Below are 25024 nucleotides of genomic sequence, written 5' to 3' on the forward strand. Positions count from 1 at the left end.
ACACCGAGGAGGAGGCAGAAAGAATGTCAGAGCTGGAGGACAGGGAAGAACATTGCGTGGTGCTTGTCTCCTGGACGTGAAATAGCGGTTGCTCTCAGAGAGGATGACAGGGTGGGAGGGACATGTTGGGGGCTTCTGGGGGAGTGAGAGTTGAAAAAACCCACAAACAAACAAACAAACAAAAACCACTCTCAACCCCCACCCCAAATCTACCACCACCATAACAAAATAGCCCAATACAGTTATTTCTAGGTGTAAACCTATAGTTCATCTTTTTTTCCCCAGCCTCCTAAGAACGTTTCATTGCCTGAAACAAAATGTCTCTTTTTCATGGTATCTAGGAGCCAAACCTGGGCTTCTCGAATGTTAGGTAAGCACTGGATCGCTGAACCACACTCCCCTCATTATCCATGCTGCTTTTTATACTTGTGACTGTGGGAAGCCAAGAAAGAAGTCTTTCTGTTAGACAGTTTCGTGGTATCCATTACCATTTACATAGGGATGACGTACAAGTTGCATAAAGTGCACTCTGGCAAGACCTAGAACATTCGGGCTGTTGTGTAAGTACTGCAAAATAGCACAGGGTCTTCGTGTTAAAGAGATAAAATGTTGGCGTTTAACTAAAATTCTCTATTTGAAAGTTAAGGCAGCTTGAAACCTTTATCTAACAAATCAAGAATCTAAGGCTACTCATACACATATATAATACATATACAGTTATATGCATAAGTATGCAATATGTGTATACACATGTATGTTTTTATACATTGCTTTACAAATGTAAGACAAACAAAATCCTGAGTCAATTATGTTTCGGCACCCGGATGATCCATTAAGTACCATCCATACTCGAATAAATATTTAATTATTTTATCTAATGCTTTCTTTAAAACAAAGAGACCAACGCTTAAATACTTCCATGAGTATTGCACTTAGTGAGTTTGAGTTAAAAGTTTTAAAGATGAAAAGCATTTCTAGGTTAATAGTTGTTCTGAAAACAACCCAAGTCCATTGTCCTGTTATGCAATTTGTTTTTCATAATCATGTTAACTTTCATTTGCTTCTTAAGCTTAAGATCACAAGTCTTAAAAACCTGGCGGTGGTGACACATGCCATTTATCCCAGCACTTGGAAGGCAGAATCAAGGCAGATCTCTGAGTTCAAGGCCAGTCTGGTCTACAGAGTGAGTTCCAAGACAGCTAAGGCTACCCAGAGAAACTCTGTCTCAAAAAGTCAAACAAAACAAAACAAAACAAAAAAAAAGAAAGAAAGAAAGAAAGAAAGGAAAGAAAGAAAGAAAGAAAGAAAGAAAGAAAGAAAGAAAGAAAGAAAGAAAGAAAGAAAAACAAAAAACCAAAACAGAACAGGTAATGAAACTACCAACTATTTTGCCCACTCCAGATTTTCTCCACATCCAGGTCTGGCTAAGGAGACAGCTCCTACTGCCGTTGATTCTTTGGTTTTGTTTTTGGTCATTATGTTTGTGACTCTCCTTACCCCTGCTCTTCTTATCCGGTGGTTTTCAGTCTATGGGGATTCTGGGGGCAGGAGTGGGGGGGTGGCAGCCCCTGTGATGGAGGTGGCAGCCGGAAACCAAGAGCAGGTGACCTTAAACAGTGCATCTTCCTAGAAGGGCAAGTTGGCAGCTGTCAGCTTGTGGTTCCCAATGTGGTCCTTTAGTCAAGCTAGAACAAACAGCTCCAATGTTTTCTGCGTTTTCTGGCTATCTTCCGAATCTTTTTCTCTCTATTCTAAGCGTGAATGAATTCCTTCCAGAAGACATTCCTCAGATTCCTTAGGCAGTCCCCTGGGGGAAGAAAACCATCTTCGGAGTTTTTTTTAGCTTCCCAGAGATGCAAGGAGCATAGCATATAAAAATTCGGTTGGGAGAAATGAGTCCGTACTTCATCTTCCAGGGTTGAAGTTAATTTGGAGCGACATGATTTGTGGCAATCACACAGAATTTCCAGTTACTTTCTTTGGGCCGCATCTTGTATTCGAAAGTCTGCGGCAAGGAACCTGACAGTGGAGAATGAGGGAATGATGGCTTTCTGTAATTGGAAAGCCAGCAGCCACCTGAAGTCTGCACCAGAGAGAGGCCCTTGTGGTTCAAAATCAAGCCGACCGTGTGCTAGGAGCCGTAGAGGTTGCTCAGTGGTTAGAGCACTGGCCGCTCTTACAGAGGACCCGAGTTCTATTCCTAGAACGCACACTGGGCTGCTCATCACCATTAATAACGCCAGCTCCAGGAGATCCAAGATCCTCTTCTGTTCTCCATGGAAATGCACATACATCATACACAAATAAAAGCAAATCTTAATAAAACCCTCAGGGTAACAGACTAGGACAAACATCAAAAATATTATGCTAAATGAAAGAAGCCAGACATGGAAGGGCAAGGATTGTATGATCCCAGCGCCAGTTATGTGAAGCACTTTGAATAGCCAAATTCATAGACGTGCAGAAAACGGAACGGTGATTCCCAGGGTCTGATGGGAAAGTCGGTGGGAATTTACTGTGTCGTGGGTACAGTTTCAATATGGGGCTCATGAAAGGTTCTAGAGATGGACAGAGATGGTGGTCACAGAACGCAAATGTACTGATGCCGCTGAATTGTTATTTAAAATGGCTAAACACTGTTTTATGTTACGTACATTTTTTAATGTAGTTCTGCCCTCAAAAGCAAGCAAACAAAAAATTGCCACATAAAGTTTGTAACTCTCTCCCTAACGAGGACCTTTCCAGGCCTAAAAGGACAGGGGAAAAGGCAAACAGGACAAAGTGTTGGGAGACGAGAGAACACTGGCTAAGAACGTGTGTCGTGGTCCACCAGAGACCAGAGACTCTGCCCTGGACCCCTACTGACGGTGCAGCCACCAGCGCTCCCCAGTGGCTGCCTGTCCTCTGCTCCCTACAAAGACTCAGTTCAACGCTGGAGGGCTGCACGGGCACCTAGCAGGATCGAATCCCCCTCCGATCCAGTTTCTTCCTCTCTGATCAACCCTTTCCATATCACCCAGAAAGGGAGACCGTGAGAGGAAGAGGAGCACATGTAAATAAATCTCCAGGTTTTCAGCAATGACTTGAAAGTGAACAGGCAGTTCACTAGCGAAACCTGCCATCCTATTTCTGTGTTTCTGCTAGGATTCAGGCATGATGCCGGCCTGCCCTGTCAGCGGGCAGGACGCACCCAGGCCAGCCCAGGGTAATAGACTGCATGCAGGTGCAAAAGGTCCCTCTAAGAGACAAGCTCTGCCTGGCCGCAAAGGTCTCTCTCCCACGGTCTTCACCCACCACGTGCTGAAATCCCAACATTTGACGCCCCGATGGCCAGGCTTTCCAAAGGGCGGGCGCCCTAAGGCATGCGGGGACCCACAACCCACTTTCCAATTCCCTGTCTGCTGCGATACTCCGCACAATACCAGCTACGACTGGATTGGTAAAATCTCCTCCTCCCAGCTAAGGACAGATCAGACCCCTTAATTGCCATCTGTGCTAAGGGCAACCATGGTTACCACACTGTTTTGTGTGAGGTTAAGACAGGGAGGAGCCTTATGAGGTTCTAGCCCTAGCCAAAGGTGCCAGGAGCAGCCTACCCCCACCGCCAGAGTAGTTACCATTATCTATGCTTTTAAAAATTACCCTCAGGCTGGCTCTGTTGCATGTTGGTATGTTTGCGTGATGGTATACCTTGACAGGGCCTGCTGAGGTGTACATTTCACGAAGGGACCCCACCTACGGCGGATCTGTTCTCTCCCCACCCGCAACAAATCTGCTTTCTCGTTCGCGGGCGACTTCGTTTCTCTGCTCCGAAGACCTGCGAATGTCTGTTTACTCTCTCTTTCTTTAAATGCTCTGCCTGCTTGTTACAAAAGTGGGAGTCGTAGATGAAAAAGCCAGTTTCCTCTCGCTCGCTTTTCGTTTAACTTTATGTGTGAATATAAGCTAGCTTTAACTCTGTATGTGTGTGTGTGCAACTTGAATTCAACGGTGTGTATGTGTCCATGTGCTTATTGTTTAGAAAAAAACGTTTTAAGCTGGGCGATGGTGGTGCACGCCTTTAATCCCAGCACTCGGGAGGCAGAGGCAGGCGGATCTCTGTGAGCTCGAGACCAGCCTGGTCTACAAGAGCTAGTTCCAGGACAGGCTCCAAAACCACAGAGAAACCCTGTCTCGAAAAACCAAAAAAAAAAAAAAAAAAAAAAAAACCACGTTTTAAGCAGTCCTAATGAGCCCTGTTCACTGTATCTCCTTCTAAACTAAGGAAGCAATAAGTCTCAAATACTCTAAATTGGTATATACTTTCAAATTTGAGGTTATAGAGATCTATTTCAGATTAATAAAAGCTACCTTAGAGGTTCCCCACGAGCTGTTCTTCACTATTGTCAGCTTTTACTATTTAGCTTCTATTGCAAAATTTTTTTCTTCTTTGTCCTTTGCACGTTTAAATCTCACCCGTTAAACCAAGTTACAGTCAAGCTGGAGGACTCTGGGTAAAATGTTCCTCCACTCCTCCACCGCCTCTCAACTTGGATCCTACTCTTCAGACAGATCCCACAGTGCTGGGCTTAAAGGTGTGTGCCACCACCGCCCGGCTTTGTCTTTGCTTTCTAAAACTCTGATTTCAGAGTTGGGCTTATCTGATACTTTCTCCTGGTTGGAGTTGGGTAGACTTTCCTCTTTCGGGAATACCACATAAATGACATTGGGTTCTCGGTATATCTTAGTAGGAAGCACAAGTCAGTCTTTCCATAATTCATCAGCGTCCCTTTAATTGCTGCTGTTAATGTGTGGCCTGCCAGGTTTCTCTGCCTTATAAAGTTACTGCAAGCTCTTTATAATTGACGTGTAATCTGTGAAGCTATGCTTTGTGGCGTGGAAATGTCTCTCTTCCTCAGCGAACATTTCTTTTCCTTTTAGTCAAACAGCAGTGAACCTTGTTTCAACCGAGTGCTACTGTATTGGTTGGGAGACAGTGGTTTGCTACTGTATTGGTTTTTTATTTGTTTGTTTCTTCCATCATTAGCTGGAATTCTACTGTGGGGGTGGGATGGGATGGGGTGGGACTTCTCTTCCCAACTGTCCTCAGTATAGACTCGTTACTCGCTAGGCTATAATTAATTTCCCTCATAATTTTCTTTGATGTTAAAAGCGTTCCAGATTTGAGCAGAGGAAACGTTGTCAGACTGCTTCCCTTTAGATATGTCTCCATTTATTTTGTATCATCTTGTAAGAAAACATTTTGTTTCAAGATCCCTTTTATCCTCCCCTGCTCCTACCTTAAAATCAGATCATTCCTCCAAGAGCCAAAGTTCTTTTTTAGTAGGGAGTGATATAAAGAACTTAAGATCTAGATGGTAGACCAACACTTAGGTAAGATACATCGATAAATTACACAAATAAATAAATAAACAAACAGGGGGTCAGTTTTTAAAAAGGTGCTTTGGAGAGCTGGAAAGATAGCTCTCGCACAGGATTTAGGGGTGTTTCCCAGCACCCAGGAAGGCCCCAAACTTGCTGAGTTGCTGGAGCTGACCTTGAACTCCAGACCCTCCCCTGTTTCTCCCTCCCTAGAGCTGGGCTCACAGGACTACCACCTGTGCTGGGTGTTGTAAGTTCTGTTCCTGCTAAGCCAGTTCTCTACCAACTGAACTGCATTTCCCACCCTTAACAAACGCCTTAAAGGAAAACATTCCTAGGTTGCACTCCAGAAGAATCCAGCATGTGTGTGTTACTCCTTTGAGGTAGCGATTGTGAGAACTGGGCTTTCATTCAAATCTGTTGCCTATGGTGCAGTAGGAGTTAGGTATGATGTCTCTGTAGCCCACTTAGAAAAATGTAATTTTAAAAAAGGTGTTTTGAATAGCCACGCAGTGATGGCGCACACCTTTAATCCTGGCCCTCAGGAGCATAGGCAGGTGGATCTCAGTGAGTTTGAGGTCAGCCTGGTCTACAGAGTGAGCTCCAGGACAGGGTTGCGCCAACAAACCCTTGTTATTTCCATAGCTTTACAACACATTCTCATGCTTGCGTAGCAAGCAAGCGCCGTTCCCACTAAGCCTTCTCCCTGGCCTCTGCAGAGTCTCTTGAAGGCTGAGACTTGTCCTCCGAACTATGAATTCTTGTTATAAAGCTATGGAAATTAATATTCCAATCTGAGGATGGATAAATTTGACCTCAGTGCGACAGAGTAGAGAACTTAGAAACAGACCAGGCGTTTATGGAAGCTTGATATAGATTTGATAGGTCACAGGACTTGTACAAGGTTAAGCCAGTGACGGAGAGGGTAGGGCTCGTGAGTCTCCAACCCTAGCTGAGCACCCAGTTGCTGGATGCTCTGGTAGGGAAAGTCAGTCTTCTTTAAGGTGTGGCCCTAGAGTTGACCTAGTCCGGGGGATAGCACCACACCACGTATATAGGCAGCGTGAACTAGGTGTGGTGAGCTATTAAAAGAGTAAATGAAAGCCGGGCGGTGGTGGCACACGCCTTTAATCCCAGCACTTGGGAGGCAGAGGCAGGCGGATCTCTGTGAGTTCGAGACCAGCCTGGTCTACAAGAGCTAGTCCCAGGACAGGCTCCAAAACCACAGAGAAACCCTGTCTCGAAAAACCAAAAAAACCAAAACAAAACAAAGAGTAAATGAGATAAGGAGGGAAGTTGGGGAAGTGAGTCTGAGTGGTGGTAAGGGAGAGCTGGGGGTGTGAACATGATTAAAACATACTGTGTGCAAAAAAGATGTCTCCAGACATTACCAAATGTCCCCTGGGGCATAGTATCGTCCCAATTGAGAATCACCTATCTACCTATATATGTCACACACACACACACACACACACATCTCATTGTTTCAAACAGTTTATAATAAAACCAAGTTTAAGATGGATGGGTAGAAGCTCTGCTCTGCTCGTGAAACACAAGCAGAAAGGCATCATTAAGAGCAGAGTGCGCCTGCACCTGCTGCAGGCCTTTGAAGTCGGACCTGCAGAGCAGTGTGGGAGACAACCCCAGAGAAGTTGAGCAGCCGATGACAGCCTTAGAAATGGAGCCCGGTATCAGAATTCCATACCTAGTCCCACTGGGGTCGGGGGTTGTGTCCACTTTTAAAAATTCTTTGGGAAACCTAAAAGTTTAACTCTGCTTAAAAAATCACCTGCTTAATTTAAAATAATCTATTACTGACGTGCACTTCAGATACAGGACCCAGAGGATCCGGGCTGGAGCTGACCTGAAAGCCTCCTCTCCTGAGGACTAGCTTTCCCACTTCCAGAAGGTGCTGTGTGAGCTTTCAAGGGAAGGAAGCAAACCGGCAGTCAGTCCCAGCCAGCTGCAATACCTGTAAGCCTTCACGGTGCCCAGCAGGATAAACCATCCCTAAGGGTGCGATAGTGGCGTGTATTTCTTGGCAGTAACCAGCAGCTCTCTGATTGGACTTAAGGCCTGCCTATTAGGAAGGGAAATCATGCCTGGCTCTAGAAACCTAGGCAACGACAAAGGCTAGAGAGGCCGTGGGTCTTAGAGGAGAGACTGCTCTTCTTATTTTATCAAAGCAGCATCATTCTTAACTGCATGCTAAGTACTTATCCCTAGATCCACAAATAACTGCAGCTTCTCTTTGCAGAAGACAGACCATTACAGAGAACCACAGCTGTAAAAATGCAGAGAACAGCTGGCCAGGGGTGCTAGACCCGGTGGATACATCTACAACACAACACCAGGGGTGTTAGACCGGATGGACACATCTATAACACAACCCTACACCTAAAGCTCAGGACACATGGAGGAAGAAGGAGCAGAAAGGTTGTAAGAGCCAGAGGACCAGGAATTCTGCTGGGAGACTGTCTCCTAGAAACGACAGGGAAGGTATACCCCCAACACTTCAATAACAGGGTTGCCTAAACAAAGCATGATTGAGGATAACACCAACAGAATGCTAACACGGAATGGGCAGATCTCACAGGACCCCACTCCTACAAAGAACTACAGGCAGCCAAGATATCCTGGGTGCTAGAAAATTAACCCTCCCCTGGGATGAGCTCCCTAATTGGTTACCCAATATCAATTGAGTGGTGAGCCCTAAAATCATACTCATAACCAGCAACACTGAATAAACTCAGAAGGTAGTGTTTATGTATTTAGGGTATATATCTCTGTCTGTCTGCCTGCCTATCTATCCGCATGTTCTTACGTGTGTTAAAGAAAGAGAGGTCATGCATTTGTGAGGAAAGATTCAAGAGAGAGCTTGGAATGAGAAAAGGGAATGCGGAGTGAAGTAATTATCTTTAATAAATGTTGAAAAATCTTCCATTACCAGAATAAAAAGAAAAATGCTATCAGTCACGTTCAAGTAAAATAACATCTGGATTTTAAAAATAACATTCTGAAGAAGAACAATACTATTACTGATTTTTAAAAATAGAGCCCATGTTTATACAAGTCCTGTTTTCTAAGGCCTTGGGAAAGGTCCCTATATTTTATTACTGTTGAGAAGTTGGTTAGACCTGTGAAGTCATTACACACCTAACTGTATCCCCTCACGACTGGGAAAGCTCTAGAAGCAAGAGCAAAGCAGCGGTGGGGGCGGGGACTGGCAGATAGCTCAGTGGGTGAAAGAGCCTGTTGCTAAGCCGGACAGCTGAAGTTTGAGTCCCCAGAATCCACACAGTAGAGCACTGATTACAGCACTGTCCTCTGACCTCTTACACCACCCCCCGATATATAAGAAAAATGTAAGACCCACGTAACATGACATTTCTGCTCTTGAATGACAAGTGTCTGATAACACCCGGTCGCCACTGCACCTGAGGAATATTCAAGCCTCCAGTTCTCAGGCCCAAATTATGGTCGCATTCAGCCCGTGATGGGGGTTATTTTAATATTAGTTTTATTTTGTGTGTGCCTGTGTCTGTCTGTCTGACTACTTGTTTGCTTGCTTAACTGTCTGCCTGTCTATAGCTTGGAGATGTATGTTTGTCTGTTTCTCTGATAACAGGTAGTTAAAGGAGGGGAAAAGGCAAAGAAATTGGGGAAAGCTAAGGGGAGAGGTGTGATGAAGAGAGACCTGGGGAAAGAAGATGCCTTGGGCAAGTCTTTCTTTTTTAACTATAAAATCCATAGAATGCAAAAATCAGGTGAGACATGTATTATAAAGCACCTCATGTTTCAGTGTTTCAAAATGAAACACAGGTAAGGCGACCTCACTGACGGGTATCTTTTTTTTTTTTTTTTGGCACTAGCTCTTACCATATGTCTAGCTCCGAGGAGTACTCGGTGGCTCCCAGCAAAGCGTCAGGTGGCCGGTACCAGAGTGTCACCACTTCTGAAGAGTACGTCTGGCTAGGAATGGACTTGGCTCGAGCAAGACCTGTCCAAAGATGATAAAGATAGCGCTTGTTATCCTGGTCTTTTTGGGAGGCACGGTGGCACGCTGCACGGGGAGAATACACAGCAGAGTAGACAACACGAAAGATAACGTGTCCGTGGTGGGTGCTCACACCAGAAACTGTCAACTGTCCTGAGGTTTGCGTGTACGGCAGCAAGAAGAGTTCTTAATGTTGACCTTTGGTGTAGCTGGGTGTGGTCAGGTGACTAAGTTCTTGCTTACTTGGTATGGACAGAGGTGATGTTGAACTTCCAAGTCATGCCCTTAGTGGATGGGTTGTAGATTCAGATTCCCTCTGAGCTGTGTGGAGCTGGAGGTGATAACTACACTGAAGTAGACACTTGGCCTATATCTGAAGGATCGTGAGCCATTTGACAAGTAAAGATTGGGGAAAGACACTCTGGGGTTGCCAGGACAGCTCTGACTGCTGTGGTGAGGGACGGTTGTTTCTAGAACACTCTTTCATTGTACTGTGGGTCTCTACAGTAGCAGCGAAATAACTTGGCTGATGCTAACTTGTAATTCCTATACTTGGGAGACAGAACCAGGAGGGTGGCTGCCAGTTCAAGGCCAGCCTGGTCTACACAGTGGGTTCTAGGTCAACCAGGGCTACATGGAGAGACCCTGTCTCAAAAAATTCTTACTGAACAGTTAGTACCACACTAGGAATATAACGATAAGCAAAAACAGACTCTTAACTACTTTCTTGTAAAGGAGAATAAAATCTAAAATCACATATATATATATATATATGTTTGTGTGTGTGTGTGTTTATGCATTCTGTATCGCATATCTGTGAATAAAAGGAAAGACACCGTTATAGAGAAAGTCTGCGTCCTTTGCTAGGAATATTGTCAAGGTGTTGTTGACATTTAAGGGTGAAGAAACAAATATCATTTCTATTTATGCAGGAGTTCATGCTACATTCCAGGATTAACTTCTCTATTCTGCATCCTGGGATAGCTGTGATCTATTCTGATTCAGTTGTCATTAACCACTTTAGATATGGGATATCTCCTAAGTACAGTCTATTCTACAGGCATCACTACCTCAAAAGTGACTTATTTGAGGCATCTGGCTAGATGTCTTAATGAAATTCTAGAAAACTTCCACACTCTCCCTCCCTCTTGCCTCACGTTTCCTGGATGTCAATCTGACATCCAACACAGCATCGCGTTCTTGGGCTCTAGTTTTTAAAGGCCAAGCCTAGCCAACGCTTCAAGTAAATACAGACAAAAGACTCATTGTTCATAGACCAGAAGGAGACCTGAGGGCGACTCACCAAAATCAGCCAATTTGAGCTCTCCCAGGTGACTGATGAGCAGGTTCTGAGGTTTCAGGTCCCTGTGAAGAACGTGCTGGTGGTGGATGTATGCCAGGCCCCGCAGGAGCTGGAACATGAAAAGCTGTAAGAGATGAAGACCATCCCTCAGGACACGGGAACGGCAGTGTGCTGATTTCGTCTCTAAGTCAAAAATGGCCCTCTAAAAGAATATAGCGAACGTGTCTCTTGAGAGATGAGAGAGAGAGAGAGACAGAGAGAGAGAGAGAGAGAGAAAGAGAGAGAGAAACCATTCAGAAAGAGGAGGAAGGGTCAAGGGAACCAAGTAGACTACATCCCAAACAAAGGAATTCTGGCTTTTCCCAACATCTTGTTCCTTGATACTGAAGGAATTCCCCTTCCTTAAAATCTACAGTGAAACCTTGAGGTCTCCTTAGAAGCATTTGTAGCTGGTTTAGCTGTGAAAGATATCATTTTTACCTACAGATGACTTGGTATGTCAGGTCAAAGTTGATTTGGAAATGATAGAGTTTATTATACTTGTTGTGATTTTACAGGTTCCAATATGAACTCTTTTAAATCTATGATACCAAAAGACCCAACTGGGAAATATATTTTAGATGGCATTAAGAAATTAAGGGGGGGGGGCGTGGTAAGATGGATCAGTAGGTAAAGTACTTTCTGTGTAAGCCTGGAATCCTATGTTCAATACCCAGAACCCACATAAAGGTGGGAGGAGAGAATAAACTCCACAAAGCTGCCCCCCCCTCTCTCACACACACACGATGCTTATTTGTTTACTTTTTAAGTTTGAGAAAAAGAAATAAAGAAACCATTGTATTCATAAATTATCTTAAAGCCTTAAATTCAAAGTTGAAAACAAAATGTAATAGAAATAATTGCCCAAGCAAGAAAACACTTACTTCTCTGCATAGCTACAGGACAGGACTTTTTACTAGAAATTTAAAGCATTTTATTTTATGTATATGAACGTTTTGCCTCTATGTACGTCTGTGTCCCGGTTGCATGTAGTACCCACAGAGACCAGAAGAGGGTGGTATACCCTCTGGAAATGGAGCTACAGATCTCTGCTATGTGGGCACTAGGAATCAAACCAGGTCTTCTGCAAGAGCAGAAAGTGTTTTTGTTTGTTTGTTTGTTTTTTAGTGACTGAGTCACGTCTCCAGCTCTCCAGCTCCTTACTGAGCTCTTATTTATTTGTTTGTTTGTTTGTTTTCATCCTTCTCAGCACTTCAGTGACTGGTATGTGTGATCCTCCAGCCTCAAAGTCCGCCTTCCTCCGAGCATTCTATTTAGCAGCCGGCACGCCCCAGCTCACCGTCACACATCGACCCGAGGCTAGACCCAGTCTAGACGCCAATGCCATCTCGCTACTGCCTCTTCTCGGTTTCCTCCACGTGTCTGACAGAACTCTGCCTCTGAATCACTCAGAATGCCTGCTTTCTCTACCCCTCTATTAGAACTGTTGAACACTACCACGTTTAAGAAGGAAAGGTGGTGTTGTCCAAAGGTGGCTCACTGGCTCTGAGCCCTGGCTGCTCTTGTAGAGGATGAGAGCTGGGTTCCCAGCGCCCACACAGCAACACACAACCATTTGTAATTCCGACACAAGGGTATCGAGTTCCCTTTTTTGGTTTCTACTCATGTACGCACATACATACAATTTAAAAAAATAAATCTTTCAAAACAATAATAATAAAACCCCCACAAAACATAGTTATGCAGACAATTTAATAATTGTCTTGTCATATTGTTATATTTAATAGTAATTGTTTTGTACCCATGAGGGTTCTTGCCAGAGGGGAGCCTGTCTCTTAAATTACTCACCCTGACGTTGTGAGGATGAAGGCCTCCGGGATGCTGAGACATGTACTGGGCCAGGTCTGTGTGCTAAATAGAACGGCAGGGAAAGAGGACAGAGGTCAGCGGCGCTTGGACAGTATCCTGCATCACACCGTGTACCCGAGCGGGCGCAACAAAGACGCGGATGTTTAGACTAAAGGGCGCTTGGACAGTATCCCACATCATACCGGGTACCCGAGGGGGCACAGCAAAAACGCAGATGTTTAGACTAAAGCATAAAAGGAGTATAGGCAGATTTCTGTGAGGCAGACAGAGCATGTCTTTCTAGCTGGCTGCCGGCACATCAGAGCCCGTTTCTTGGCACAGAGACACTCCATTTGAGTGACTCGTTCTGAACACAGCAAAGGAAACCTTCACTTTTCAAGAGTCCTTGAAGGCAGGTCAAGAACACTCCTCTCAGGATTTCTTTCTGCTCATTTGAATTTTTTCCCCCTTTCAAAAGTACAAATTGAGTCATTCATTAGTAGACTTATATATGGCCTTTAAATATCTTGTGTTTTATATCTTTCCATTTTGCCAAAGAAACAAACCAGGTTCTACAAGTAATTAAAACAGCCTTTTTTTTTAAGATTTATTTATTTATTATGTATGCAATATTCTGTCTGCATGTATGCCTGAAGGCCAAAAGAGGGCGCCAGATCTCATTATAGATGGTTGTGAGCCATCATGTAGTTGCTGGGAATTGAACTCAGGGCCTCTGGAAGAGCAGCCAGTGAGTGCTCTTAACCTCTCTCCAGCCCAAAACAGCCTTTTAAAAGCACAGAGTTTTATGAGAAAGCAAATGCAGAATCCTAGTCTATTCCTGGTGGCAAGGGGGTCGGGACAGACAAAATCCAGGTAAAGAGGTGCAACTAATTGCTGGTCAGAGCAGCAAGGCCCTGCCTAGCCCAACAATACATCCTACCTTCCACATCACAATGAAAGTTTTATCATGCCATAAAATATTAACAGTTTCATTATACAAGCACCAGGCCTTTTCCCCTCTGTGCTGGAAAAGTCTAGAGAACTCACCAAGTATTCAAACACGAATGTCAGAGTCTCCTTGGTGTGAACGATGTCGTGCAGAAGGACAATGTTGGCGTGCTTCAGTCCCTTCAGGAGAGAGGCTAGGAAGATTTAAATAAGAGGGGACCGCCATCACTGGTAAGAAAGGCAATGAGTCTGGCAATCTTGAGTTCAATCCCTGGAACCCATTCAAACAGGTAGAAGACAAAATAATGACTGCATGAATTTGTCTTCTGACCTCCACATAGGCATCATGGCACGGCTTTGAGCGTGCATGCCTGGGCAGGTGTGTGAACACAGACACACACTAAGAACAATAATTTTAAACTTTTAAAAATATCCCTCTCCTATGCCATTACCCTGGGGCTACTTCTCATAAGGCTGTAACTATGCAAAGAATACGTTATGTCCTTGATCAGGTTGTACTCAGCAGAATTCCTGTCAGCCAGGCATGCCCTCCTCCATCTGTGGGAATGGCTGACATGAGATTTTAATCAGACCCTTTGTTGATCTTATCGGATGACCCCCAGCAAGGTTCCTGAACCTCTTTTTTTTTTTTTTTTTTTGGTGAGTTTTCTCACAAATAGATTAGAAGTAAGTACAATGATCCAAAGGGTTTTCAGCCACAACTGTTTCTAGTTTAAATGCTGCCATTGCCAGGCTCTGTAGGAGAAACTGGAGAGCTGCAGATGACACACTATCGGGCTCTTTTCTGAAGTCTTACTTCCCAGTCTGCCTTAATTTTCACACAGACAGCATCACAGAGCAGAGTTCTGTTCTTCCGCTTTTACTCTTGCTGAAGGAGAGTCAATCGAGCAAGCCTTTGCAGTTTTATGTAGTAGAGAGAGAATTTAAATATAACCGACATGGGTTCTAATACTGAAGAACGCTATGACTCCAGACAAATTTCCCAGCCTCCCTGAGGTTTCCATCCCTTCCCATTTAACCTTGGTCTCTCTGGCCTCACATCCATCGAGATCTTAACCAGGGGGAATTGAACCCGTGTCGAAGTTCTTAAGTGGGGCCTCGCTTTCAAGGCTGCAAGCTTTCACGTTGAAGGAAATAGAAGCGGCCATTGTTGGGAGCTGGAAGCCAAACCACCTCCGATGTGTCAAAATCCTTTTGTGGTTTTTCATATCATACAAGCAAAGCTTTCAGTAAGGGGCAGTCTATAAAACAAACCGAGGAGTCCACAACGGAGCCCTAACTGTAATTGCGAACACCTGTGTGGCGGGCGGCACCGGGCAAAGGATCGATGCAGGAATGGTTACGCTGAGAGAACGATCCATGGGGGGGTGGGGCAGGGTGGGCTTTGAGCCAGGCCGAGAACATCTGTGCATCTGTTAGCAGAATCTGCTGCACCAGGGTTTCACTGTGCCTGCCAGATGTGGACCCGGAGAACCCAGCTCGAGGGAAAATAGGAACAAAGCCCATTGTGAGCAATTAGTGAACTCCAGCTTGCGAAAGGCCATGCCCAGAGAATGTTGAGAGTTTCAACACAGGAAGTCCCCGCTAGCCCAGTGACCAGGACGCTTTTACTGTGTTCAGAGATACCTTTCCACCTAGCTGCACGTCAGTCACCAAATGTGATCGCCCTCTCGATTGGATGACTCATAAGTACACCAGTAAGTACGGCTTCCATTATGTTAAACACTTAAACCATGGGTCCCCCCCAAATTGCACTTGATCCTATCAGGATGAGTCTCCACTTAAACTGATAGCTTCTTGGCCTTTCTACTTAAATTGAAAATGTTTCCCAGGGGCATCAGAGGCTTTTGAAAATGGAATCAAATTGAGTTATAAACTCATTTTCTGAATTGCTTTTTTTTATGCCTGTTTGCATAACCTATTCTCCTAAATTCAGCCCGAAATCCGCCCTCTCCATTAGTTACACTGATTCATTGTCGTCTGAGCTTGTAACTGCCTCTACACACTCAATGCTTGAATTGTCTGCTCTGTTAAGACTGAAAACATCAGAATGAAGAATGGGGCTTTCTCTGCTCATCTCTCAAGCTTTCAGCACTATCCTTTGCATCCAGTGTGTACTCAGGAAAGAAGGGGAAGACAACAGAGCTAAGAGAAGAACGGAAGTCTGAGGGAGGGCCATTTCTCTGATTTTTTTTTCAGAGACCGATAGTAATCGCGTCATGCAAAGGGCTCCATTGATGAGAATGTGGGGGGGTTTGGATGAGAAATGCAACCCAGAGGCTTGAGTTTTTGAGTGTTGGATTCCTAGTTGGTGGCATTGTCTGGGGACCCTGCAGTTTTGTTGGAAGAAACACATGACCGAAGACTCAGGGTTTGAGAACTCAGCATCGCACACTTCCGGTTTGCTCTTTCGTGTGTGTGTGTGTGTGTGTGTGTGTGTGTATGTGTGTGTGTGTGTGTTTGAAGGTGTCATCTCTTAGCTTCCTGTTCCTACTACCACGGAGGCTTTTTGTTGCTCTGTCTCTCCCAATATCCCGTCTCCCCTATGACGGACTCTTATCTCTTTGGAACTGTCAGCCAGGTAAACTCTTTCTTCCTTTGGTTGTGGCATTTTACCACAACAGAAACGTAACTAATATCCTAGCATGTTTGAGGCCCAAGATTTGTTTCCCAGCAGGAAGTGTAAAGCTGAGTGTGGTGGCATGTCTACCAATGTAGCCCTTGTGAGGGATAGGCAGGGGGATGAAGAGTTCCAGGCCATCCTTGGTTACACAGTGAGTTTGGGGCCAGTCTGGGCTCTAGGAGGCCCTGCCTCAAACAACCAACAACCTTAGGTGAAATGCTGGTAAATTGTATTCTTTTGTTTCACTATGTTGGTTTTAAGTTTGTAAGTTATTAGTGGTAAATATTGTGGTATAAATCTTCTCATTGATCAGTAATATAAAAGTAATAAAATAAAATTCAAGAATAAAATGAGAGCAGTGACTATTTACTGAGCCCTGGAAAGATAAGCATCATGTGCTCTCATTTGATCTTTATTTTTTATTTTATTTTTTTGTTTTTGTTTTTTCCCCGAGACAGGGTTTCTCTGTGGCTTTGGAGCCTGTCCTGGAACTAGGTCTGTAAGACCAGGCTGGCCTTGAACTCACAGAGATCTGCCTGCCTCTGCCTCCCAAGTGCTGGGATTAAAGGCGTGTGCCACTGCCGCCCAACTTCATTTGGTCTTTATAACACTCTCTGAAACACGTCCTGTTAACAGCCACTTCTTCTGTGAACCCAGTCTTAGAGAAACTATGGACCAGAACCACATCATCAGCCCCTAGCAGCCAGATGAGGCAGACCCGGACGTCTTTACCTCCTTGCGATGCTGCCCACGGTGCAAAGAAAACCCAGGAAGCTAGGTTTGTCAAGGCACCTCTGTAAGGCCAGCTCTAGGAAGCGGAGGCAGGGGGACGGCAAGCTTGAGGTCAGAGTGGGCTACATAGCAAGTCTGAGGCTGTGTAGCAGACAAACAAACAAAATAGAGACAGCTCCAAAGGGAGAGAGAGAAGAAGGGAGAGAAAGAAAATGCAGAAAGAACATGCCTTCTACCCTGGAGGCTGAAGCAGAAGGATTGCAAGTTCAAGACCTGTCTGGGAAATTTAGTGAGACTCTGTCTCAAAGAAATAAGTGTGTGTAGGTGTGTGTGTGTGTGTGCTGGACCCTTGGTTCAATCCCTAAGTACTGTGGGAAAAACGAAACAAGAAAATGGGCTATGATCAGGTGAATCCCCACTAAGAATTACTATGGTGTTACACTTCTCTCTTTCTTTTGAATGACTCTCTCTGGGTTTGTGTAGACATAGCTTTAGTATAAACCCAAGCATACAGAAAACATTTAATAAACACTCATAGAGGTCATACTATGGACAGAAGTTTTGAACGCTGTCTTCAAGAACAAACACTAAAACGATAGTGAAAATAATCTTGGGGAATTGGCAACAAAATCAAAATTTGAAATTATAACATCACTTCTAAAAATACCAGAGATGGCACGCTGAGTGGGCAGACGGAATCCTTTACAGTGGTTTTACCACGTCTAGTCAACAAAACAACCTCTGGGGTTCGTTTCTTCCTGGTCTTACCTTCCCGTATGGCTGTGAAAGGGACACCCTCCTCTGCGTTCATGCTGATGACTTTCAGAGCTACCAGTTGTCCGTTTATCCTAGGAAGGGACAGGACAGACAGACACACACTCACTGAGATGGTTCAAAGCAACAGCTTCTTCCACAAGCCCTAGAATATAAACCCACAATTTCCTCAAAACAACGAGCCCGTTACACATAAAACGTGTGGCATATATATTTCCCAGTAGCCTTTTCTTTACTCGCATGGTAGATTTTCTTTATAGGACATTCAGAGTAAGCAGGAAGGCGTCTAGAGGCCACCTCCCTCCTGGTGTTTGCTGATCCCTTTGGTGCACTTAAGCCAGGCTTGTCTGCCATCTAACTTTGGCTGTGGCTTCATAACTGTCTCCTTGATCTTTTCTGTCCACTCTCCGTAGAGTCCCTGGGGACATACTTCTCAGATGAAAGTCAACTTGTCACTTACTTTGCAAAACCTACTGTTTCTCTGCCCTTCGTTTCAGATAACAGCCAAATTCTCTTCCTTTTTCTTTTTTCTTTTTTCTTTTTTTGTGTGTGTGTGTGTATGTGTGTTTGCGTGCGCAGGGGAGGGAGATGTGGGTCTTGAAATGTAGTCCTGACTGACTTCCAACTTTCAATTCTCCTAAATGAGCTTGTTAACAGCCAACATCAGCAGTATTCTCCAAAGTATTGTCTGGTTTACCTATGTCTCACCGTTCTCTCTCCTTTTCCTCTCCCTCCCTCTGTCTTCTCTCCACTTATGTATAGTTTTGTTTAGATATTAGATAAGTGTAAATACCCAAGAAGGTTTTTATGACCATGTTGTTTCTAATACAGAGAGATTCACTCTCAATAATCTGTTCTCTCTCGGTTTCACATTTTCACTTATCATTCATGATGTTTTTAATAAACAAGCTAGCCTTGAACTTATAACAATCCTCCTGCCTCAACTTTTCAAGTCCTGGGATTATAGGCATAAGCCACCATGCCTGGTTTTGTTATTTACTATTGCAAAATGGGATATTTAATAATGTTATAGTATTTTATCATACAGACACACCACAGTGTGTTCTGCCAATTCCAAATTCTTATAAATTACAGTTTGGGGTTATTTTAAGAATACCATGATGGGCATGGTGGCTCCTGTTGTAACCCTAGCCCTTGAGAGGCTGAGGTAGGAGGAAGGTTGTTACAATGTCAGACTGGTCAACGTGGTGAGTTCCGGAGACTAGCTTGGGCTAGCAGGAGACTGCTTCCCTTAAGAAAATAATGGGGGCTGGGCGGTGGTGGCGCACGCCTTTAATCCCAGCACTTGGGAGGCAGAGGCAGGCGGATCTCTGTGAGTTCGAGACCAGCCTGGTCTACAGAGCTAGTTCCAGGACAGGCTCCAAAGCCACAGAGAAACCCTGTCTCGAAAAACCAAAAAAAAAAAAAAAAAAAGAAAATAATGGGGACTATAGGAAAAGATTTAGCTACAGAAATGATCATGATAATTTTTCATTTTATTTGGTTTTTGCTTTAAAATTCATTTTTTGAGAACAATTTTAGAGTTCTAGAAAAATTGAGAAGATAGTATAGAAAGTTTCCACGTCCTTACACTCTGTTTCTACTACTGTTGACTCTTACTTAGGAAGGTGACGCTATTACAACTGATGAACCAAGTCGCGCACAATGACCCACACCTGTAATTCTAGCACTTGGAAGATGGAGGAAGGAGAATTAAGGAGTTCAAGGTCATCCTCAGCTACATTTGAAGGTCAGCCAGAACTGAAACTCATGTATCTGTCTTTTTAAAAAACAACAAACAACAACAACAACAAAAGAACAAAACAAACAAACAAACCAAAACACTAAACTAGTGTAAAATAATGATAATAATTAATGAACTATATTGATGAATGTCATTAAAGCATATTAGGATTCCTTCAGCTTTTACTTCATGACCTTCTTATTGCCCAAGATGCTATCCAGGACTACATTTAGTTGCTGTGTCTCCCTAGGGTCCTCTTGTCTGTGCACTTTGCCAGATTTTCCTTGGGTTTGGTGACCTGGATGGTCCTGGGGCATGCTGGTTAAGAACTTCGTAGAGTGTTCCTCTCTTAGACATTTTTTCCTGAAGTTTCTCTTAAGACTAAGCTGGGATTCTGAATTTGGGGATGGTTAAGAACCATCTTGATGATATTGTACCATGGGGGCTCTCTTTGGCCATGACTTGGGTCTTTGGATGTTGACCGTAACTGCCTGTTTGAGGTAGCACTTGTTGACCGTCTATTGCAAAGTCACTATCTTAGAATCGACATCACTAAGTGTAACTTGGTGCACTTTGGGCAATGGACCCACTGAGATCCTCTTCCAACAATAGACCTGTGTAAGAAATCTGGAATTCTTTTGCATGGGAGATTTGTTTCTCTTCTCTTATTTATTAATTTATTGAGCCATTCCTTTGTAGCAGCAGCGACTCATAGATATTTTATTCTTTGGGTTATAACTCAATACCACTTAATTTTGTGCCCTGGTTTTGGCAGGTTTTCCCCTTGGAAACTCTTCCGTTGATGCCCACGCCACTGTGCCAAACCCTTCATCAGGGAGAGGTTAGTTTTGTTTTTACCTCCACAGTCTGGCCTATGCATACATCGCTTTTTAATTAATTTCTTTACATCTGGAACTGCATTTTCCCTGTTGTTTCTGTTTATTCTGTCCCTCCCTCACCTTTTTTACGGGAACGTTTGACATAGATTTTTACTGCTTGCTTTCCCTTGCCTTTCAAGTTTCGAGTTTAAATTTTTTTTTTATGCGGGAAATACTAATTTCCCAGAATATTTTACTGAGAGCATGGCTCTGTAAGATTCTATTCCACCCACCCAACAACAACAACAACAGCTTTTTTGTCAAATATGTTTAGAAATGCTGTGTACTTTCAGGATTTCCACTGCTCTTGGGTAGCCGTGGTACACACAGGCAGTTTTGCAGGTCTGAAGGCATCTGTTGTAAAAAAATTTGGTTTTGTCTATGGTTGACAGCATCCATTGGACTTCAGCTGTTTCAATGAAACCCTTATTGGAGTGTCTTGGAATTGGTGCTCTCTGGAACGCCCGTGGGCGGATGGGCACCGTGCTCACTCCATCCCCCATATCAAATGTTATATGCGTAAACCGACCTCCCCAGTCTCAAGGATGCACCCACTTCATCTTTCTGTCTAACTGCTGTGCATTTCTTTGTTCATTTAAATCTTTACTCCATTGTATTTATTTATTTGTTTGTTTGTTTATTTATATTTTTTGAGACAGAGTTTCTCTGTAGCTTTGGCAGCTGTCCTGGAACTAGCTCTTATAGACCAGGCTGGCCTCGAACTCACAGAGATCCTCCTGCCTCTGCCTCCCAAGTGCTGAAATTAAAGGCGTGCACCACCATCACCCGGCCACTGTATTCTTATTCTGCATTCAATTTTCAAAAAGGCCGACTGTCCCAGCGCTGTTTGGGGGAACATTTTCTATTTCCTGCTGACTTGAAAGGTCGCCACGTGTATTTAGTAAATTTTACTGATTACTTGTATTTGTACATATTCAGAGCTTTCTAAAATAACATTTCTGTCATGTGTGGTGGTGTGTGCTGTAATCCCAGTACTGAGGCATAGACAGGAAGATCACAGGTTCAAGGCGTGCTTGGTCTACATTTTGAATTTCAGGTTAGCTAGGGCTATATTAGAAAGACTTTGATATTTTAAAAAAGTCTTTGATCTATCTTTTATGTGTGTGCTGTACAATTTTAATTGTACTTAGACTGTAAAACCAGATCTCTGGGTCTGTGGGTGCCGTGTGTGTGTGTGTGTGTGTGTGTGTGTGTGTGTGTAAATATTTGGGAAGAATATTGATTGTACATTGAATGTGTATTGACTGTGCATTGATTCCTTTTCTTATCATTTCCTACACAACACCACATCCGGCTATTTGCATAGCATGTCCATCGTATGGCGCTGTATGCAAATACTGTGCCGTCTTTTGTAAGTGATTTGAGCATCCATGGATTTGGATCCCCAGGGGTCAGGGTGGGGTCTAAACACCAGCTCCCTAAGTGTTTCAGGGGGCACGTTTAGTTAGTACACATCAAACCCAGAAGTCAGGGAGCCAATGTCATCTCTACGGTGTTAGGTTCTGACTGTCCTGTGTTTGCAAATGCCTTGGAATCCATTGACTCACACATACTCCCGCCAGCTCCTCCCAGCCCTCATCCCCTTCCTACTCCTCCTACCTTGGGGTTGATTCTGACACAGGGATTTTTTTAAAGTTGTTTTCCCCTGCTTGGAGTTGTCCTCTGTGTCCCTGCATCTAGTTCATCGTCACCTCTCTCAGATTCCCTGTCCAAACCTTTCTCTCTTAGCAAGGCCTCTTCTCACGGCTCTTTATAAAATCGTGATTGCCTCGCTGCCCCCATTCCATTCCCATTGCACCCACCCCCAGTTTTCATTTTTATTTATTATATTATATATTATATTTATTTATTACATTGTCTTTATTATATGTTTGTATTGACGTATTGTTTTATTATATTATATATTATATTCATTATATTATTTTTATTTATTATATATGATACTGTATTATATTTACTTATTATATTATAAACCTCTTTCCCTTCCTATGTAATATACATATATATGCATATATATAATCCTTTTGAGGTATATTATATACAGTAGAAATAAATGATTTTTTTCTTATACATAATACATGTATTAGTCTTTTGTGGCAAGGTCTCGTGCTGGCTCTAAAGCTAGTCTGGTGGCTAGCAAGCCCAACCGACCCTGCTGTCTCCACTCCTCTCTCTCCTCACAGCACTGGGGTTTAGGCATGCGTAGCTCCACCTGGATTTTTATGTGGTTATGGGGATTTGAACTCAGGTCAGGAAGCATTTCTAATGCACTTTTATCCTATTTCTGAGCTGAGTTTCTTGAAGGAAATATTTTATATTCTTAGTTCCTAGGGTAATCTATAGTCATGAATCAAATCCTGGTTCTATACAATAAATCTGAAATTCTATTTTCCTAGTAATCTTATTTTAACAAAGACAACAACAAATATACAAATTCTAAGATAAATAACAATACTTCGTATTATGAGATTTGTACTTTTAAAATAAGACTACCATTAAGTCATATTTTCTATATTGGAATACCGCAAATTAAGGGATAAAGTTTTCCACCTTTCTTACACTTAATAGAAGGCAACCAGAAAGACCAGAATTCTGTCTTAGAACTGGTACCTGGGCTTTGGATAAACCTTCTTTACCCCAGCCATTTTGTACGTTGTGCAGCAGATGCAGAAGATGCTGGCATAGCTTTTGCATATCCACACTGGAGATTTAGGAAGGGTCAAGAAACACTCTCTAGAGACACCTGACCAGCTGGCAATTGTTCTTTCAGTCAACAGAGGAGAAAGTCTACCTTCTCCAGCGGTTGATTTTAGCTAGACAAGAACTGTGTTGTTGTGGGTTTTTTGTTGTTGTTATTGTTGCTGTTTTTGTTTTGTTCTGTTTTCGGGGTTGTTAAAATCACATCTCCTTCCCGTTAACCCAGATGTCCCGACACTACTCCAAAGGTTATGAATGTCTGTGACATGTTGACGGAAATTTATAATGCATTAGGAGACACCCCCAACTGCAGTCTTCGACAAGGGACTTACCTGCTAATCCCCTTGTAAACCTTGGCATAAGAACCCTCTCCCAGCTTCTCCAAGTTCAAGTAAGATGAGGCTGCCCCAAAGGGGAGGCTCTTCTTCTGCTTACAGGGTGGGGTGAGAGACGGGAAGACAGAAAGAGCACTTAGAAAATAATGTTGACTTGTCTTTTCCCTTGGGGCATTAGACAGTATTGGGGGGAGGGGAGGGACCCATATAGGTATCCCAGGAAGGCGAGGGCCAGCTTCCCTTAGACAAGCACCCTTAAAATCCTTCTCGATGACTGTCAGTGGCTCACTCACCCATGGCAACCCCTGCCGCAGATTCTCTTCCTGAAAAGAATCACTGTTGCTCCGTGGCCTTTTCCTCTCCAGCTTCTGGCTACTGACAGCCTGGAGTCCCCTGGGGTAAAATGAAGCCGTGGAACATGATGCTCCTTTTCTGTCTGTTAGCTAGAGGGAAAAGAAAGTACAGGAGTAAAGTGTGTATAAAATCAAATTTTGGTAGCTGACGAAGCCTTTTCTCTTTTTTTTTTTTTTTTTTTTTTTGCCTGTTGTGTTTGTTTCTTTGTTTCTAAGCTCCTTCCACTCCCTAAAGGCTCCTCTCCTGGAAGTCAGATCCCTTAGAGACCACCATGGTACCGATCACCGAAATACCAAATTTCTCCTCTGCCTGCATAATTTAACTCAGTCTCCTTGATGAGTGTTTCCAAATTTCTCCGTTTAACTCGGTCTCCCCCATGCCCAACCGCTTCCCTGCGTACTTAATGTAATATCTTAGAATAATCTAGTAAGGCACTGCTAATAATCAGGAGCTAATTACTGAAACTGAGACTCCCCGGCGGACCTACCAGTATGGCAGCTTGCCCTCTTACAGTTCAGCCCTGCCATTTAGTGGCTCAGAGATGTCCAGAGAAGAACCACTTTCTCTGTTTCAAGTCAAAAAAGACCAAAGCCAAAGATTACTCCCCTCTTCTGGTTTACAAGCACACCCCAAAACTTGATAACTACGACCGTAAATCCTCTGTGACTTTAATAGAATTCTCTTTTTTATGAGTTTAGACCTACCACAGAGGACTCAGACCCTGCTGCAGAAGGGAGCGTCTGTCTGAACTGCTTGCTTTACCAATAAAGAAAGATGCTCCTCCTGGGATACAAATACCTCGAACGCTGCAGCCTTGGCGCTCCCAGGCTGGCTTCTCCGACAGCTGTGCGCTTCCACTCCCTCCGAACGGTGGTAGCAACTGCATCCCGGCTGTAGCCTCTTTGTACACAGCTCCTGACCCATAATAGTCCAGGTTCAAGGAGAAAACCCGCACTTGAACGTCTCCCCATCCGCCTCTGCCGTCCTCCTTCGCTCCCTTTTTTGCCAGAGGTCAGCAGAGCGGAGCTTTAGCATGACTCACACGAGGGCTCCGTCTGGAGCAGCCTCATGACTTCAGCAGTTTTTGCTTTTATCAGTGCAAGGAGCCACGCATCAAAACCGCAGCGGCTGGCGTTCGCATGTGCACACCGGAAAACAAGGAAGCTCTTCCTGGAGAGAATTTTACTGGGTACATTGACTACACTTACCCCAGCCTCAAGTCAGTGCTGTGACTGCATTTGCTTTTCGGGAATTCGCATTGACGTGTTTATTGGACTCCCCTTGTACTAAAGGGGTCGACTCAAGAACATTTCATCCCTTCCTTTCATCTGGAAACCTCTTGGTTTTCAATTTTTTTTTCTTTTAAGGCAATGTCTCCCACAAGAGCC

The 25024-nt window shown here is 43.8% G+C and overlaps 1 protein-coding gene across 1 annotated transcript in view; it reads right to left on the reverse strand.

Annotated features, from left to right (window-relative positions):
* The window catches only part of Cdk15 (cyclin dependent kinase 15), a 71227-nt gene extending 46667 nt beyond the window's left edge, over nt 1-24560 (reverse strand). Inside the window, exons 1-8 of the mRNA XM_057758740.1 lie at nt 24435-24560; nt 23576-23725; nt 23280-23374; nt 17602-17681; nt 13557-13651; nt 12510-12572; nt 10662-10785; nt 9241-9361 (exon numbers count right to left, since the gene is read on the reverse strand). Coding sequence (XP_057614723.1) covers nt 9241-9361; nt 10662-10785; nt 12510-12572; nt 13557-13651; nt 17602-17681; nt 23280-23374; nt 23576-23725; nt 24435-24560 — 854 coding nt within the window. The remainder of the gene's footprint in view (nt 1-9240; nt 9362-10661; nt 10786-12509; nt 12573-13556; nt 13652-17601; nt 17682-23279; nt 23375-23575; nt 23726-24434) is intronic.
* Between the last annotated feature and the right edge of the window lie 464 nt (nt 24561-25024).

Source organism: Chionomys nivalis, chromosome 26 (genome assembly GCF_950005125.1).
Source record: "Chionomys nivalis chromosome 26, mChiNiv1.1, whole genome shotgun sequence".
Taxonomy (NCBI): domain Eukaryota; kingdom Metazoa; phylum Chordata; class Mammalia; order Rodentia; family Cricetidae; genus Chionomys; species Chionomys nivalis.